Below are 18,801 nucleotides of genomic sequence, written 5' to 3'. Positions count from 1 at the left end.
ATAATCATAACAATGAACTGTTCATTTTGCATACACGTTATGGCTTTTGGTATATATAAAAAAAAGAAAGAAGAACTGTAACAGCGCAAAGGTGCATACCTGCTTCAACAAGGGAGCTAATACTGCAAGTGGTTCGTTGAGATGATCACCTCCATTGGCAAGTGACTTTGGGGCAGGATTGGTAGAAAAAACATCGTTGTGTCGTTCAGCATAGCGCACGAGATCGCCTTTAACGTCACCGTATTCACCCGAAGCCACTTCGATCACTGCATTCAATGAAAAAAAGAGAAGACCATTGTCCTAAGGCACTGAGATATGGCAATTTTTGAAATACTCGAACATCAGTGCTAAAGGATATACAGATGTGAAGACATTTAAAATATCCATATTTGAACTTCTGTGTATATATCGAATGACTTTTGGTATTCATTACTGCCGAGAAGAGACCCACTCAGCATACCGGCAGCTTTCTTTTGACTGCACAGCTATCTGTAATATTTTCTGCAACAGGTCATGCGACTCCTACATTTCAGCAGCATCACAATGGATAACTTTCCTTAGGCATTGTAGAGTTTCATGTGAAGCTCAAAATAATTGCTATGCCAAATATGGCAACCCAAAGTCTTAGTTCGGTGCGGTTCCCAAGCTTTCTCTTAAGTTGCCATAGTTTCGACTTGAAGCACTTCAATTCCACATCACTAATATGTATACGACATTCATTATTATAATGTGCAATTGGCTATTGGTCATTGGCAATTGCGGAGTAATTCCTCATGTCCACCATACGTAAACATTTTTCTGAGAAAAAGGTCAGCTCTGCCACAAAACTGAAACCTTGACCTTTTGCTGGTGAAAATGACTGCTTGACTGGTTCGCGCTTGGCCTGAATGGCTTTCAGCACTTCACTTTGGTTTCTGGGAACCATGGTAGGTCAGAAATAGTACGGTTAAAATGAGTGCTTTGATTTTTTATTACTGTCCATACTGCCGATTGTGTGATCATAATATGCAAATTAGGCGTGACCCTCCAAACCTCTTAGGAAATAAAAAAAAGTAAAAAGTTTCAGAAGAGCACGTTTGGAGAAACGCTTCACTGCAGAGCACATGGTAACTTTAACTCCGCAAGTCGGAAATTTCGCTAACAGTCAAGAACCTGAATGTTTTATTTGGTGCACATGGCTGGTTTGTCTGCTGTTTAGGTTCGTGCAGTGAATTATTCGCGACTTTAGAGGGATCCTGCACCGCGTATTTCCTGCCGAAATTCCCACAATCAGCATAAATTGAAACCTGAACTCCGAAACCATTCCTATGGGTTGTTCCACCTTCAGGCTCACTTGCATTTGTGAGAGTGCTTATTCAGACTTCAGAGCGTATACTTTGGACTTTTATGCTTAAAGACCAGTTCAAGAGTGATTACAAGTCACCTGTCCATGTAATTATGCACAAGAGGTATAATTCTGATCAGTCACTCTTTTACTGACGAGACAGGATGAGATGTTGATGCCCCAACACGGTGCCGGCTACTCGTTGACTCTTGAACAGGTGGCACAGTTACATACGTGTATAACTTTGTGGACTTTTCATTTAGCTTTGCAGGAGAAACACCAGAAGAACAATTAATGTACATACAGACATTACGAAGTTATCACATAGCCATCAGAAGAACACCGTGACATTGTAAAGAAACTCCGAATACAAAGATCATCTCACAAAAGTCTGCCGGGTTGTAGAAGGCAGGGCATTGTAGACCGTTAGCTGTCAGCGTAGGGAGGAGCTCCCGAACGGTGCCGTGGTACAGGCAGTAGCCGTCTCCCAATACGTACAGCTGCAAGGAAGAATTAAAAAAAAAGATGATCTTTGTTTTTAGGCGGATTGACTTTGGGTAGAATATCTGAAATAGTCTATGTGTGTACGGAAGAGATGTTGCGAAGGCCGGCAGGCTTCGCTTTAGAGATGCCTCGCTTAGATCCTGACTATATATATTTTCCCACCCTACGCGTGTGAAGGAATCGTCAACACTGCGGCACAAGTGATTTGAAAAACATGGAACAGTTCTGTTTTGTTCGATTTAACCCGAGAATTTCTTCGATATAAACGTGTAATAGGCCATTTTCAATTCTAGCACATCGATAACGCTTGTTTCTGACATGCACCGTAACCACTCCATTTTGTCGCAGACTCTGAGCCCACACGTAATGTACAGAAGCCTATTCTGGCTGGTAAAATTGTAACAATATTTTAGTTGCTTCAGTTCCCAGGGTGGCGCCTTGTTTTTTTTTGTGCATGCTTCTTTATAAAAGAAACAAACGTGAAGGGGAACTTGAAAACTGCTTCTCAACGATCGTTATTTTTCGTCTATAAGGAAATATATATATATACATATATATGTACATATATATAATCATGAGCATATAAAGCAAACAGACAATTAAGCTGATGAAAGCACAGGGGAATTAATAAGGGTTTAGAAACATAAATTGTCGTTGATGGGAGGCGAACCCACAACCCCCGAACTATATATATATATATATATATATATATATATATATATATATGTGTGTGTGTGTGTGTGTGTGTGTGTGTGTGTGTGTGTGTGTGTGTGCTTGGAACTGGTCGTCCATAAGTAATACGAAGCACAAGCCGAGCCATGGAATACCTCTTCTTTGTTTTTTATGAACGAGAAGAAAAGGGGTTAATCAAGGGGCCTGGCTTTTATTAATGATATCTTGAGGAGTCAACAAACAAAGACACCGAGGACAACGTAGGGAAATTCCTCGTACTTGCTAATTGAATTAAAGAAATGATGACTGAATTTCAGTGAAAGTGGACAAAACAAACAACTTGCGGCAGGAGTCACGAATACTTGATCTTTTTGGATGAAGGTGACTGGTAAATAAACCCACACATGCTACCTGCAGGCTGTGACAATATTGCCGGATTCGAGACGCTCGTTCTGTATTGACCTATAAGAAACGGGGTTAATCGCGGGGCCCCATCTTTACTGATCATTTCGTGAGGAGCCAAGAAAGACACCAAGGACAACTTAGTGGTAGTTGCTTGCTTTATATATATATATATATATATATATATATATATATATATATATATATATATATATATATATATATATATATATATATGTATATATATATATAAGGGTGTTATGAAGCCTTCTTTCTTAAAAGTCTCTCTGCCTACCATCATTCTACCAGTTATCGCTTGCTAGCGCCCCCCTCCCTCCTCTTGGCCATTCGAGCTCACCCTGCTCTCCCTTAAGTTCAAGGCTTCCGAGAGAGAGAAAAATAAGAGTTGCAAAGCAGAGAGGTTAGCAAAATTAGCTGTGCAGTTGTCTACTCTGCAGTGGCGGAGGGGGAACGGGTAGAAACCACGAGAAGAAATACGGGAGATAACATATAAGGAATCTGTCCGTGCAAGCAAGACAAGGGGCAAGTGACAATGACGGCATCCTTTCATACAGTTCTGGTGCCATTAAAGAAAAAGGCAAATCTGGAGCAATTCTGGACGAAGGTGGATGGGAAGCGAATTCAAGAATTCTGTTCCACAGGCTAACTGGGCCTGCATAGACCGAAGTGAACATAATAACAAAACGTTTATGTACTGCGTCTTAATGAAACGCTAAAATATCGCCTTTCTTTGTGAGAATCACACGAACAATTGGAAAGAGTGAGAATGAAGAGAGGGCCGTGCTTACTCGGTCAAAAAGCTGGAAGATCCTCGAGCTCGGCTGGTGTATGCTGCACGCCACCGTGTGACCCTTCCGGGCGAACTGCTTGAGCGTCAGGACGCACTGCAGCGCGCTGGAGCTGTCCAGGCCGCTGCGACATAGACAGGACATCGCGTTGACGCCGAGGTCTCGTCGATGCGTTCTTCATACACACCACGATGGCACTTATTCAAACTCTCGGATGAAAGTGGGAATCGCATTTGCCACGCGAAATTTGGTACAAGTTGCGTGCTCTATAACGAAGGCAGGCATAAAATAACTCTCTTTTTTTTTGGTTATACGTGTGTGGAAGTGAATTTGGCGTAACGGGTGACACTAATTACTACTCTACGCTTAGTCAAAGAGCGCGTATCAAAGTTAGGTGAGCTTAAGCAATGCAAGCAAGCAATGAAACAAGAACAAATAAAAATAATATAGGACGATAAGTGCGGAGAATTACTGGGGCGATGCATACCCGGCGTGAAATATTTTGGCGTGCATACCCCTGCGCAGCAATGTTGCTTACTCGAACCAAATGTGAACCGACAGTGAGCGTGCTTCAATATTATCTTTAGTTCAATTCTGTTCGTTTTTACAAACTGTCATTTTCATCGTGCGGTTTGTGTTCCTTGTGCCGTAAAATGTGAGAACTTGAACTATTTACATGATCCAGTAATAGCATGAAACACTCTTTCTTTCTTCCACCGACATTTGATGGGTAGGCTTTCGGTATGTCGTGAGAATGGTTTGTCGCGATGCGTCTGTAGGAAGTGGGCAAAAGGGAACTACTCAACACATGCCGTCGTCGAACCATCGTTGTCGAGTTGTCATCGCCATGCCATCGCTATCCTGCCGTCATATTCGAGCAGTCATGTCATGCTGTCGAGGTCACGCAATCGTCGTCATAAAGTTGTCGACACGTCGTCAGTCGACAGTCGTCTTCTAACCGTTATTGTTACAGCACCACCGCCGTCACGTCGTGGTCGTGAAGCCGTATCACGGTATCGCTGTCATCACGGCGTCTTCGACAAGTGGTTGCGGCCTTCGTGCTGTCGGCGTTGCCGTTATGGGCGCCGATGTTTCGCATATCTCGCCACCCGATGTCGAATCTGGCCTGTCCAGCCATTGATGTCTCTGTTTGATGCCTGGCTCCACGTCGAGGCCGAGCGGCACAGCGTCAGCGCAAACCGGCAGAAACACCGAACGGGGGTAGGACTCACTCATCACAATGTCGGCGGCAAGAAGCACGTGAGCACATAAGAATGAGGGTCAAACACTCCTACGTTGTACTGCACATGTCTTACTCAAGCGAAGTATGGGAGCCACACCGTACTCATGAAGCATGACAAGGAAAAAAAGAAACATTGCTTTTTGTAACCTTAGCAGTGGGCATCAGTGTTTTTATATTTACAGGAAAACATGCACTTGATTTCAACAACAAGCATGTTTATGTGCGTGCTGTAGTTAGATGCCTGACGCTGCGGTTACATATGTACGGTTGGTTCCTGTAAATTTGATTCTCATCCGTGTGAACTTTAAGCCTGACGAAAAGAATCCAGAACGCTCACACTCGGGTGGATATTACTTTTATGGTAAAAAGAGCTGGTTACTTACAATAATGTAAAGCTGGACACCTTTGTAAAAGTGTCCTGTTTTGTATCAAGCGCTATGTTGGGATGTAAATGACGCGAAGCTTGTCTGAGAAAGCGAGGTCAGCACAGCCTCGCCGCCTGCAGTTGTTAGCTGCCTACGTTTTGAGGACAAATGTCGCGTATGACGCGTGTCGAGTTAAGAACGTTGACGAGAGGTGTGGCGTAATGGAAGTACGACACATATCTAAATACATTAAGCCCTTCACACCCCTTGTTTCATCGTGTCGCATCCATCTAGGGGGATGGCCCAATAATGGGCACATACCGCGAGGCACGTCGCCCCAAGTTGTTCATTTATAACATAAACATATCATGCGAGGAAATGGATGACGAACGCCATACCCGAGGCAAGAGGGAAAGAAAGTTTTGGTTTAATGTAAACGATGTTAAAAGAAGGTCCGCTTACGGCATTCATTACAGTTACCCGTAAAACTAAAACCGCCCAAGCCATTCTTTGTAATGGTGGTGGGAGAGACCAGTCAGACTATGCTGACGGTAAAAAGAAAACATGAGCGCCGAGGGTGGCTTCTCAAGCAGCAAATTAACATTCTTTTTGTGTTTCTAGTGTCAATCGTTCGAACGTGCGTGCAGCGAGCATCCAAGCATCTGTTTGAGTTTTTTTTCTTCTTGCGGTTCCTTTTTCTAGCGCCCGTTTAATGATAATCTGCGACGTCCTTGTGCCCTCCGAGATAACAAGAGCTTGGCCGCCTGCCACACATTGAAATGTGGGCGAGGTCTGAACGGACAGCGGTCGTTTACGGCGCATTATAGATGCAGGTCTCGCTTCAACAAGATGTTATCTTTGCACGCTGAACGTCGAGCCGCTAAGCTAATGGGGTCAAGTAAAATGCATTGCAGCGCCTATGTCACTTATGTCAGCCCTAGGGGATGAAAGCTGATATCGAAGATAGATGTGGCAATCTATGTACTGTTATGTTTAGTAGCTAAACTCCGTTTTGAGAAAGCGTTTTGCTTCAAAAAAACGAGAGATTGCATGACTTTTAACCGGTACGCTACATAGACACACAACAGCTGATCTTTCAGAGGCTGCAGCTCTTAAATATGTGTCTGTATTGCAATAGACATAAACTTTTTTAAAGTTCATTTTTAGGTTATTTTGCACTGGCATTCAAGGAGGTTCAATCCTGCTTAAGCATAGTTACGAGTATGGTATCTGATAACATTTACGCATTACCTTGTATAGTTCTAATGCCCCGTTGTAGCGTGAATGTGTGTTGTAGTGAAAGATGCCTGTTCAGGTGACTCGTTGCATCGCACTTCGTTTCCAGCTTCATTATAAGTAGGTAAGGTTAACGTAGTAACTGACTAAATAAAGATACTTTTTTGTAACTACGCCTACATCGAAGTTCTGGGAACCGAAAACAGCAGCACAAGCCCGCGGCGGTACTGCCGCGAGAGCTTTCTCGAGCTGACATTCGACGGTCTCAATGCATTTCCTCCGCAGCCCACAGTAGGCGCACTGAACTTTTGCCACTCCCTTTCTGCAACGGTTGCCCCACAAGCCACTGCGCATGACCATGAGTCGTTTTCAAGATCCAGACTAATTCGCATTCCAGTGAGTTCCAATGCGCAGGTTACTGGAAAAAAAAACACACGACTGTTAGACGGAACAAGATACAAAACGATGTGCGAAGTCGTAGTGTTTTGTTCCTTTCACCGTTCGCGTAGTTTGCGAGTGACCATCGTAGTGCAACTTACTCTCTAATGAAAGGTCACCTAGCGTCCCCTATACAAGACGCAATAAGATAATTCACGTACGCGCTGCGCGCATGCGCTTTAGCGTCGCTCTTAATTAGCATAACGCTTTATATATGTCTCACCTTTGACCTTAAGCTGCGCCGGAAAAGGAGACGGGGACGCGAGGCGAGCAAATGAAGCCACGGGCACGACGCCAGCTTGCAACAACAAACATTTCCAAGTAAATCTGAAGGATGCGTCACAAGTACTTGGAAACGCTTGTTCTTGGAAGATGGCGTCGTGTCTGTATGTTCGCCTGCTTACCCTGCTTCTATAGTGTGCATTTGTACCGACCGCAACGCACTGGCTTTATCAGGTCACGTGGGCATGCCAGCTAAAAGCTCGATGCCGTCCGATCCGCACCCGAACACGCGACAGTGGGAAGTTTTGGTGGTTAGCGTAGAATCCCGGTACTAGCGAAATATGGTCAGGAGAGCGCACCGAGCGCCTGCGGATCACGGGATCCTGCACTGAGGCCCTGAGGGCTCCACCCATCGTAGAGTTTCATATGACCGAGACCTCGTGGTGCGGAGCGGCCCTGAGCGATGTTATATAGCAATAAAGATTCTGTATCCATAGCATCGCAGATTTTCGCGCGTTGGTGTGCGTTAACCTCGAAAGGCATGTTCTTTCTCTTTGAGTATACTCGCATTTTCTGCCGATCGCGTCACAGAACGCGGGCATAAGCGTTAACACTTGTAAAGCAACGCAACTAGTATTCCAAGATGTCGCAGCAACAAGCCCGCATCCGAAGAATTTTGTTATTTTGTGTGATGGTTTGTGTTGTAACCTGAGCGCTTTCTTTTTGCCATCTTTGTAATAATAATAATAATAATAATAATAATAATAATAATAATAATAATAATAATAATAATAATAATAATAATAATAATAATAATAATAATAATGTAGGCCCCTTGATGGCAAACTGCACCTCCTGCGCGGGTTGGCTCAGTATAGCATAATCCTCGGGATCGGCGTACGTATGGGGAGTTTTGTGTCTTCCCACGGACACGATCCTGGGGGATGTGCCCCTTAACAGCTTCGCTGTAATTCGCTGTAAAATTGGTTGCGTCATTGTGTTTCTTAATTAATTCATTAATTACGATGACGGACGCGGGGAGCACTGGCACGAGCACGTTCGCGCGTTAGCGCCGATGGGCGTCAACGATCCCGCTGTGGAAGACGATGACGACGCTGAAGCCAATCCTGATGACGATAGCTTTTTGTTAACACGCGGACACGATCCTGGAGGGAGTAGCCTTTAACAACCTCGCTGTAAAGAATCTCACGGCACAGTAGCAGTAGCGTCAATGTTCAGAAGAGCAAGCGCTAGCATTGATGTCAATCGCGACAACTTTTTTCTCTCAACTTTTATGCTATTTTTCATGACAATAAATTTACACACTGTGCATACTAGGGGCATTCTGGCACTGGTACATTCATTCATTCATTCATTCATTCATTCATTCATTCATTCATTCATTCATTCATTCATTCATTCATTCATTCATTCATTCATTCATTCTGGCACATTCACGCATCGCCAGTGCAGCGCTTCACTGAGAATAGTGAAGGCGAGTTGTACATGGATCTGCTTGCACCGCGGACCTTCTGGCTCCGAGAAGCTTCTAGCTTCGCCTTATAAGCAAAGATTTAAGCTTCATTCGTATTTATGAAAACCCTAACACATTTAACCTCTCTGCTTTACCCCGAGCTATTTGGTTATGGAAATCGCTTCCCAACAGCACCGCCGCGTAAATGAACAAAGGTAAATTCAGACAACTACCGAAACCATAGTTTTCATCATAACAAACATGTTCATCTGTACATATTTCATGTCATATTACACGTGTCATGTATATGTCATGTCTTTTTTTCCTCAATGCGCCGTTCTGTATGCCACCATTAACTGTTTCTTTCTCAAGGCATCCTTATTATTTCTTTCCCATTTTTCTTTAAATTTGCTGTTTCAATTTTGTTACTTGTTGTATGTGCTCGCGCTCTGTGCGGTATCTTGCTGTTCTTATGCGCGAGTGATGCGCGACTTTTATGTTAACATGAAATTCACTTTCCTTTCCACACCATTTTTCGCATTGCTTTCCAATTTTTATTTGTAACGCTGTTTTGCAAGCACGTCACCACTGTAAACATTTTTTAGCTCTCATGTACCGGTTCTCTGCTGTCACTTGTTCTACGACGCCACCCTTACTCAACGCTCCCATCAGGGCCTGCAAGGAACTTTGAAATTAATTAGTGAACCGTAATTTCGCTGAATGACAATGATTAACCTCACGTAGCCTCTAACGTCCACACTCGTAGCGTTTCTGGAACACCACAAGTAAACAGAAACCATTTAAGAAATATAAGTGGTCCCTCGTGGTCAATGTAAGTGCGACATCTGTAGCCCATCTAGCTACCGGCACAATCGAAAGTGTCGAGACTTACTTGTGCATTTGAAGTTACCTAACAGAATGAGTAGATTGCGGACGCGAGGCACGAGAAAAAGGAACATCGAATGGCTGACCCGCAGCATTGCGGAAACAGTTACACTAATAAAAAAAAGGGGGAAATGAAAGAAGCTGCATCCTCGTTTTTCAAAAAGGCCGTGATGAATCGTGCGAAAATCCACGTACTAAACGATCGTCCTCGAGGTAGCTGAGGGACACCATCGAAAGGATTTCGTCTAGTAATATTAGTGTGAAAAATAATCGTTATGACGACGCGATGCTGATCATTCCTGTTGCTGACATCTTGTTTCAGAATGAGCTCGTTTAGACCGCAGCTTCGGCGCATAGATGTTTATTGTAAAAAAATGAACCGATCGATAACTTCATTTTGTGCTCAACAAAGCGGACTTGTCTCGTAGTGCCTTATTTTCACGATGGCTCGAGCTTTGTGTTTCTCTTGAAGCTCGAGACAGAGCCGATGGATGAAGGGGAGTGGACGACAGTCAAACCACTTTGATCAAACATTTCGATTGCTATACGGCGACTGGGCTCAGTGATGCCGGTGGCTGCAATGTAGCCATGATGTGTTATGACGGCAACGGTCAGCTGAATCGTCGGGTTCAACGCCCCTTGCAACGTTGGAGTTGTCAGGGACGCTGTAGAGGGAGGCACTAAAATTATTTTGATCACGTGGGGTTTATTGACGTGCACCTAATTATTCCAAGCGCACGAGCGTTTTTACAGTTCGCCCCGGCCTATAAAAGTGGCCGCAACGGCCGGGAATTGTAAGCAGCATTACGTCATAGCCGCTGAGCCATAATGCGGAGGTTGGTTGTGGATTAGACTCCCACCGGAGGCACGTAGTCTTTTTCGCTCGCTTTTAATTCCCTGCAGCTTATCATTTATAAACTTGAAAAAATAAACTACCAATAATGTCCCTTATGATTTCCTTGTTTTAATTATCTGTTGGCTAGATATGACTGTGACTAACAGAAGACGGGCCGCAAAGTTCCCCTTCTTCTTCTTGATCAGTGATGGTCGCATAGCCTACGAGGGCGGGTGAAATCCATAAGTGTCATGCCTATATCCACGGCTGAACATACGCTACAGTTAAAATTGTGGATTTAGGAACTATCGACTAGGTCGACAGCCGACGGGACCAACACTCTTCTTCGAACCACTACTTAGCACCAGACAGGTTATCGTTAACACCACTACGTAATAGACTTACTGGAGTGTTAATGTAGAGAACTCCTCCACCCCACCTGAAAAGCGAAACGTGTTTCAAGCGGCCGTACTAATCGAAAACGCCAAGCCCCAATCTGTCTGTAAGAATTGCAAATGGTCGCTCGGATGAAAATGCTCCGTTGATATGTCCGCGGTTGCCAGTATGATTAGGCGAAATAGCTTGCGAAATTATTGAGCACGACGGAACGCCATTGCAAATGAGGTTCCTTGTAATGTCTAGTTATCGAAGCTGAAGAAGGTGGTGCGCGGTTGGAATCTTGGGGAATCCTCGCGCAGTCGTCAGACTCTCGTGTCGTGTAGGTAATAGCAGAGTCCTTCAAGAGTCCTTCAAGCACTGATGTACTCTGGTAATAGTAACTGTTCCTCCTGCCGCAAACTAACCAGCTGTTTTCCTCAGACCAGTTATCTTCACAAACGTAGAAAAGAGTAATTAGTGAAAGAGGCGCCGCGCTTGCGAGTTCATAGTGAGTAAGAGCACGTCAGACGCCAACATCTTCGTCTGACATTGCAATACGCGAATGCGCAACGTGGTTACAGACTGTGACTGCCCGTCCTTGCGGCCATGGTAGACGCGCACGCACGCACGCACGCACGCACGCACGCACGCACGCACGCACACACACACGCACGCACACACACACACACACACACACACACACACACACACACAAATCAAAAGGCGATCCAACATTCCTAGTTGAATTCTTCCTGGGCGAGCTGGGGGTGAGATTGGCGTGAACTGTATGAATTATAGTGAGATCTGCACTAGAGCGACGTTTGATCGAAGTCAGGTATATATATAGGCATTGAGCCGCCTTCCACTATTAGCGCAGATCCTAAGCGCCCATTCCTGCGTTTAGCGTCGGCGATGTTATATCTCGTAACCGAGCGAACGAGCACAGGTGAAAGATGAAGGCGAACGCGGAGCGCAGCGGTAGATGCAAGAAGAGCGTGCTAGGAGGAAAGTGAAGGAGGAGGCTACAGGGAAAGCATGATGTGGGAAGAGGAGGAGGAGGAGGAAACGCATATGATGAGGTGCCGGCGGCCACGGCAACCGCCGCCGCGTGGGCGATCTCTTCTGAGCTGCGAGGGGGAGGGGGGGAAGGAGAGTGGCGTGAGATGGGGAAAGGCTACGCTCACCCGTGGTGTCAGCTGCTGAGGTCAGTCCGGCTGTACCAGCGTGCGTGGCGTGTGAGAAGGATTTATTAGAGAAAGTAATATGGATTCGCACAGATCACGAACTGCAGTTGAGCACAGTCGCTGTCATCAGCGTACACTTCCTTGGTAGCATAAATGCTTGGTCGAACTATGCATCTTCAAAGCCACCACGTTGGACGCCAGCAAGCACGTGGACTCCCGGATTCAGCCATTGCCCCCTGCTTCTGCAAGGGGCAATGGCGAGCGGCTACGAGTAAGGCTCGACGTGACATTCCCTTGGGCGTTGTCGCCGCTAACCCTGGTGGCGCGTATGTATAGAAACAAAGCGCACTGCTCGTAGGGCTCTCTTCCTAGTACAAAGCTATATAACCATAACACAAAATGGTGACGCGCGAGATGAAAACTCGCATACGGCTGCGCTCAAATTTCGCTTAGGGAGTATCATCGGAGAAGTTCTGTCATCATAGTCATCATCATCATCATAATGTGACCCAGATGGCACTCATATTTAGACTGCCTCATTTTAGGAATCGGCTCAAGCAAGAGGCTAGAAACAGTTTAGAAACACACTCGGTAGACAAAAGTGGTGGTAACACGCCAAGGAAGACATTGTGCACAAGAAACGTCTGCGCTGGTGTCATTGCTTTGCCTCCTGTTCCATTTTCTGCTCATCATAAAGCTCAGTTATTGCTCCCACTCTCAGTGTCATCTTGAAGAACCACGGCTGAATACGGGAGTCCACGTGCTTGCTGGCGTCGAACGTGGTGGCTTTGAGATGCATAGTTCGACCAAGCATTTATGCTGCCAAGGAAGTGTACGCTGATGACAGCGACTGTGCTCAACGGCAGTACGGGATCTGTGCGAATCCATATTACTTTCGCTAATAAATCCTTCTCACTGTGTGTCTAGTTTGACGCGCTGCTCTTTCGCGCCTTAGTGTGCTGATGTCAAGATCTGCAGGCGAATTGTCAACTGGTAAAAGCAGGTGTAGTATGCATATGTATGCTACATGTGTGTGCCTGCATATTAAAGTTATTTAACGTCGAATGCGAACATAATATGCACGTGTGCCTACTATGTTCCGCAAAGTGAGCATTCAAATTCCGTGAGTTGTGATTTGTTCCTCCATCGTATATGCAAGAAGAAGTTACAACTGCAATGATTCCTGCAATTACATCGCGGCATCAATAAAGTATCATTCAAACAACTCATCGTCATGTCTTCCTTTCATAATTTATTATATTTTGTTAGTATCTAAAAAAATAAAGTCTGGGGTTTTGCGCGCTTTAACGACGATATGATTACGAGGCACGCCAAAGTGGGGGACTCCGGAATAATTTCGACCACCCAGGATTCTTTAACGGGCACCCAATGCAGGGTACACAGTTTTCTGCATTTCGCCTCCATCAAAATGCCGCCAGCGCAGCCGGGATTCGATCCCGCACCCTCAGGGTTAGCAGCGAAACTTCAACGCTACTATGCAATCACGGCGGGTTTTATTAGTTTTCATGAAGACCACATGTTTAAAACCGATCGCCGTACAACGCGTAAAAAAAGCGCAAGGTGGTATGTACCAAGACGTCACTTTTTCAATTAGAAACATTGAAGAAAAGCGTTGCTGTGCACGCCGTTTCAGAAGCACTTTCTTGGTGTCGCAGTGCCATAGAGCAAGTGTCCGACTTTGCTGGCGTTTGTTCTGGGAAAGCGTCTTGACAGGCGTAAGCCAATCAAGCCATCCAGACTTGGTTGATCAAACTTAATTTCAGCAGCGAAGCACGTTCATAAACGAAACGGGATAATTATCCATCACCCTTCTTTTTTTCTGCATTTTACTTAATTCAGAAACGAAATCTTTACTCCAAAATTGCTACTGAATATTAACCAGCCGAAGTTTCGGGGTGCAGACCATGTGCAATACAGTGCACGCATAGCCTGCTTAACGATAATAACGGCTTTAGCGTTAGTTAGGCGCGACAGTGTTGAAGAGTCGAAGGTTAGAAAGCAATTGGAAGAGACCACGCACCAGCACTGATGGTTGTCATTTGTATAAAATACTTCGTTGACAGAGTTGATCATCTTAATGTAACACCCGCAACGTTGCGACGTTGTTCCGGATAGCTTTGGGTTACTTTTATTGCCTTGTGGTTGGATAATGTGCATTAATAACTAAGTGAACACTGTTTTCACATCACGCGCTCACCAAAATTGGCCCTAGGAACCCAACCCAATAACTCGTTCATAGCCGCAGAACTACGCCATAAATGACTGTGCCGCCACGACAGGATATGAAGATGAGTCCATGAAGAATGAACTCGTAGTCATAGGAGAATGGGTACGTCGGTTACGTTGAAAGATAGAAAGACAAAGAGAAATAGAGAGAGAACATTGGCCTCGGAGGTCCTCAACAAACTCTCGTGTGAGCGCATACCACAGGCCAGGGAAAGAGCTCTAGTAAGTAGTGAACAACGATCTCGAATGAAATTTAGACATGTCGCGAGCAGACAAACTGCTCAGGCCGAGGAAGCGGTGGTTTCAGCGCATGGAACGACTCTCTGTTACTCGGTGGTGCCATGCAGGTATATGCTCCCATTTTTTTTACTCATTCAGGACGCGTAACCGTTTGCTCCTCGTAGGATACGCCTGCAGTTTTACGACAAACGTAATACTAGATCCCAGGCACGCGTCGTGCACAAGGTGCTGGAATAAGTCCGATGGCATACCTCGTGGGCTCGTCCATGAACAGCACCGGGGGGCTGTACACGAGTTCTTGCGCGAGCATGACCCGCTTCCGCTGACCCGTGGAAAGGTTCTTGACCTGCCGGTTTTCACAGCTGTCGAGGCCCCACAGCTTGAGGATTCTTGACACCTGCGTACAGTAACGGACTGATTGAATGGCACGCTGGGAATGTAATATCTCGAAGTATTCACCTGTCTTTCGCGGTTATCGTGTTTCACCGACCAACAAGTTTCCAAAGTTATCCCCCAGCTCATGGAGCACCCTTTTGTGGCGGAAGTTTGTCGAACGTTATTGCTGGCTTTATCTGTTGTTAATGTTGTCGCCGAGCCTTGTGTAGTGTAGTTTATTTTTGTGTTCGAATATGGGGTTTCCGCATCATTAGTCTGTCGATTGTCACGCCCAGAAACTTGTGACTTGACACGTACCGAATGGGAGAGTGTGCAACCTTTAACGCGTATCGCGAGACATCACGCCTGGTGAAAGCAACAGCGGTACACTTCTCTGGTGGCATCGTTAGACCTCGTGCAAATAGAAAAATTTCAATAGAATTATAGCTTTCTGCAATCGTGCTCGTAGGACACGTCTGTTGTGACCACAGATCCGTATGCAGATGTCATCTGCGCATAAAGATATTTAAACCGACGTGGGAATGCACTTATCCAGTCGGATTTAAAACACCTGCCTGGGGAACTATCCTCGATGCACTTTGTGCGGAGCTGTGCCGCATTCTTTTGTGGACATGTAGACTGACCGATCAGTGAGGTAGTCTGAGATCCAGCGGTACATACGCCCACCAACTCCAACGGGCTTCAGCACATGTAAAATAGCCTCTGGGTCACGGTATCGAACGCTCCCTTGATGTCGAGGAGTACGCCAATGGGGACGTTGAGTGCAGCTTTGTTGAGTTTTACGCAGCTCACAAGGCTGATCACGTTGTCTATGCTGCTGCGGCCCTTTTGGAACCCTGACATTTGTGGACGGTTCGTGTTCGTCAGCAACTAGTTCAGGCGCGTCAATGCCATCTTCTCCATAAGCTTTCCCACGCAACTAAGAGCATCTTGCCATCAAGTCACAGTGGAGAACTATTCATTTATGACGCTCGGCAGATGATCAGAGAGAAAAAAAATATACCTAAATTCACAAGCTGGTTTGGATTTCGTTTGCGGTAAAGGTAGCCTCCGCGTCTCTACGACACCAGATTCGCGCGCAGAGACCAAGCTGCAGGAGCGAAGACTTGGCAGCGACAGACTTTCCCAGGCGCGGGGAAACATGTTTTGGCTAACAGACCCACGTCTCCAAGGACCTTCTCGCGTGAATGCGCACTGCGGTGCGAAAGCGCGCCGTCACCTCCGCTGCCGTCACGTGTTTAGACACCCCGTGTGGGACACGAATGACTTCATCGCGAGAATTCTCCCTACAAGGCATTTCAAGGACGTGCATGTGCGCTTTCACACCGGGAAAATGCATGCGCCCAGCAACACTGAAAGCGCGACTTCTGGGATCATTTGTAATCGGACACACCAAGCTGCGTCTCGGTTGCGTCGGGAATTACACAATACACTCGCGCATCCAGCTTACCTTTACGTGGACGTAGCTCCTAATGTCGGTGAAAAGTGACTCTGCCGGCTAACTACACACGCTCGCACACAACGCCATCGTATATGTTCTGCTACTCGCGGCTGCGACAGAAACTATAGAACCTCATTCAGTCGACAGTGCGTAAAATATTTAATGATATATTTAATTCTGGGCATTTACATGCCAAAACCACGACTCGATTATGAGGCACGCCGCACTTCGGGGGGGGGGGGGGGCGAGGAGGAGATGGATTAGTTTGGCCGCCTGGGGCTCGTTAACGTGCGCCCGTTGCACGGTACAAAGACATTAATTCTTGCATTTCGCCCCATTAACATACGGTCGCCGCGGCCGGTATCTGGTACCGCGACTTCATCGTTAGCAGCTCAACACCGGCGCCACTAAGCAACCACGGCGGGCAAAAGATTTCATCCCAAGCGAGATAAATTTCAGCGTAGTCACTACGAGGCTTTAAAAAAATCGAAGCCATCAGGAGGGCCTGTTGCAGTGGTGTGCAACTGCCCCTGTTATGTGCCATGGTCAGCGCCGGTTAGCCGGGCCTACCAATTTTCTGTTTGCGGCCGTTACTTCGTCGAAATCTCGGCTGCCCTCGAAAGCACTTTCCCGCTGTCAGGAGCAAATCCGTGACTGCATTTCGGCAATTGGTTATCTATTCCGCGTTTTAGGTGACACACCAAACTACCCCTTCTTATCTTCAACTGCAGTATCGGCAACCCCCATTTGTTTTCTGAAACAGGACCACTGTCTTCCCATGTCTTTCTTACTCTTAATGTGACACCTGCCAATTTCAGTTTCGCCCCTGGCGGCGCGGTCGTCAACATTGTTTTAGGTGATTTGTTCATACACGTCTCGGGGTTACTGAATACAGAGATTGCATGTTTTTAAAGCGAATACTTTTTAAGCGAACCAGCTTGTGAACATCTTTGACTCTTTCACCCGTTTTCACGTTCGTACTTTCACGATTTATTCAAAGTGCTCGAGCTCTTGGAGCGGGCGACGCGCCTCTATGAAACGCAGCGCTACAGATCTGCTGGTTAACGGCTCTGTTCTTCACGGAAGCGCGCCACGAAACAACGAATGCTACCTAAATATTCTCGCTACTGCAGATATGCTCCGTCCAGAGCATCGTTGCTTCAACAAATCTAATAGAATTCCGCGGAAGCGCTTGGCTATTCGCTTACATCGACAATCGTCATCGATGGTTCCTGCACAATTGTGACCTGCGAGAACCATAACCCTCTATTCACCACTGGCAAGTGCGTGACATGTGGCGGTGGTGTGTTGCTCACTGATCGCTTGGGTCACGTGCTCACCAAAGCGCTCCTCTGTTTGTAGGGGACGTCGGAGGGCAGTTTGAGTTTGGCCGCTGCGTCCACCGTTTCGCGCACGGTCAGGTGCTGCAGGAGGTCGTCGCCGCTCATGACGTAGCTGCTCAGCTTGCGGAAGCTCCTTTCCTTGAACGGGTGGCCATTGACGAAGAGGTCCGCTTCGAAACTTCTGGTTCTGCGGCGCGACGAGAGAGAGAGAGTGGATTGGAACTTTTTTTTTTCTAGTGCGATTGGCATTATTGGCATACTTCAAGAACTCTTCGCTCTGCTGGCGTTTGTCTAAACTCATTCACGGCGCTGACTGATATACGGCGCGACCTTCACGGCACGACAAACATAAGTAAGAAGGCGGGCTCTCCTATACAGTTTTTTTTTTCATGGGCGTCGCCATAGGATGGATGGATGGATGTTATGAGCGTCCCCTTTGGATCGTGGCGGTGGGTGGCGTCACAAAGCTTTTGCCTAATTACTGCCTAATTTCCTACCTAGGTTCAAAAGGTGAAAAAAAGAAAAAAGAACGACGATGAATTCCCATAAACAAATTTTCTTATCCCCTATTGTGAACTTTGTTTTTGGAAGTCTCCGTTTTTTGTCGTTTCCTTACTTTTCTTCCACCAATCTTCCAATCGCCTTTTACTAATTTCTATTGCCGACATGTTTACTTTCCCCACGGTCTAGCTGAGCCCTAAGGCTTCAAGGACGCCAGAGCTGTGTAAATCTACCTCTGGGCAGGTATTTTCACATTTAAAAAAAACCCCGCTCCATCCTTTCCCTAGCTTTGCCGCAGCAAGCACATGCTTCGTCTTACTTCTTATATTTCGCTTAATAGATGCGTATTCTAAGGCATCATGATCTCACTTTGAAAAGTAATGAGCTTCCCTTTGAGTTATCATATAGTGTTTCTTTCCTGATTTCGTTTTTTCCTCTGAAGTAGTTACTCATGGCAGGTTTCTTTTTCGTTGCCGCTACCCGGGCGATTACTTCCGCCTTTCTGACTTTCCGCTTGACGTTCCTTGTTGCTGCGTTGCTCACCCTACAGGCCGCATACTTGCTGGTAGGCTTCTGGTTCTTTTCCTCTACTGTGAATCAATGTTTTTCCTGTACAAGTACCTCAACACTCTTCCAGCCCCTTTACTTTCTTCCATATTCGT

The 18,801-nt window shown here is 46.1% G+C and overlaps 1 protein-coding gene across 6 annotated transcripts in view; it reads right to left on the bottom strand.

The window, feature by feature from the left end:
- LOC142587860 (ATP-binding cassette subfamily G member 4-like) overlaps nt 1-18,801 on the bottom strand; it is an 87,084-nt gene that overhangs the window by 10,883 nt on the left and 57,400 nt on the right. For all 6 annotated transcript variants that reach the window (XM_075699173.1, XM_075699172.1, XM_075699171.1 and 3 more), the window contains exons 5-9: nt 17,636-17,825; nt 14,710-14,855; nt 3,712-3,835; nt 1,710-1,824; nt 100-266 (exon numbers count right to left, since the gene is read on the bottom strand). In XM_075699173.1, coding sequence (XP_075555288.1) covers nt 100-266; nt 1,710-1,824; nt 3,712-3,835; nt 14,710-14,855; nt 17,636-17,825 — 742 coding nt within the window. The remainder of the gene's footprint in view (nt 1-99; nt 267-1,709; nt 1,825-3,711; nt 3,836-14,709; nt 14,856-17,635; nt 17,826-18,801) is intronic.

The sequence above is a fragment of the Dermacentor variabilis genome, chromosome 7 (assembly GCF_050947875.1).
Source record: "Dermacentor variabilis isolate Ectoservices chromosome 7, ASM5094787v1, whole genome shotgun sequence".
Classification (NCBI taxonomy): domain Eukaryota; kingdom Metazoa; phylum Arthropoda; class Arachnida; order Ixodida; family Ixodidae; genus Dermacentor; species Dermacentor variabilis.
This window is presented reverse-complemented; position numbering and strand designations above follow the sequence as displayed.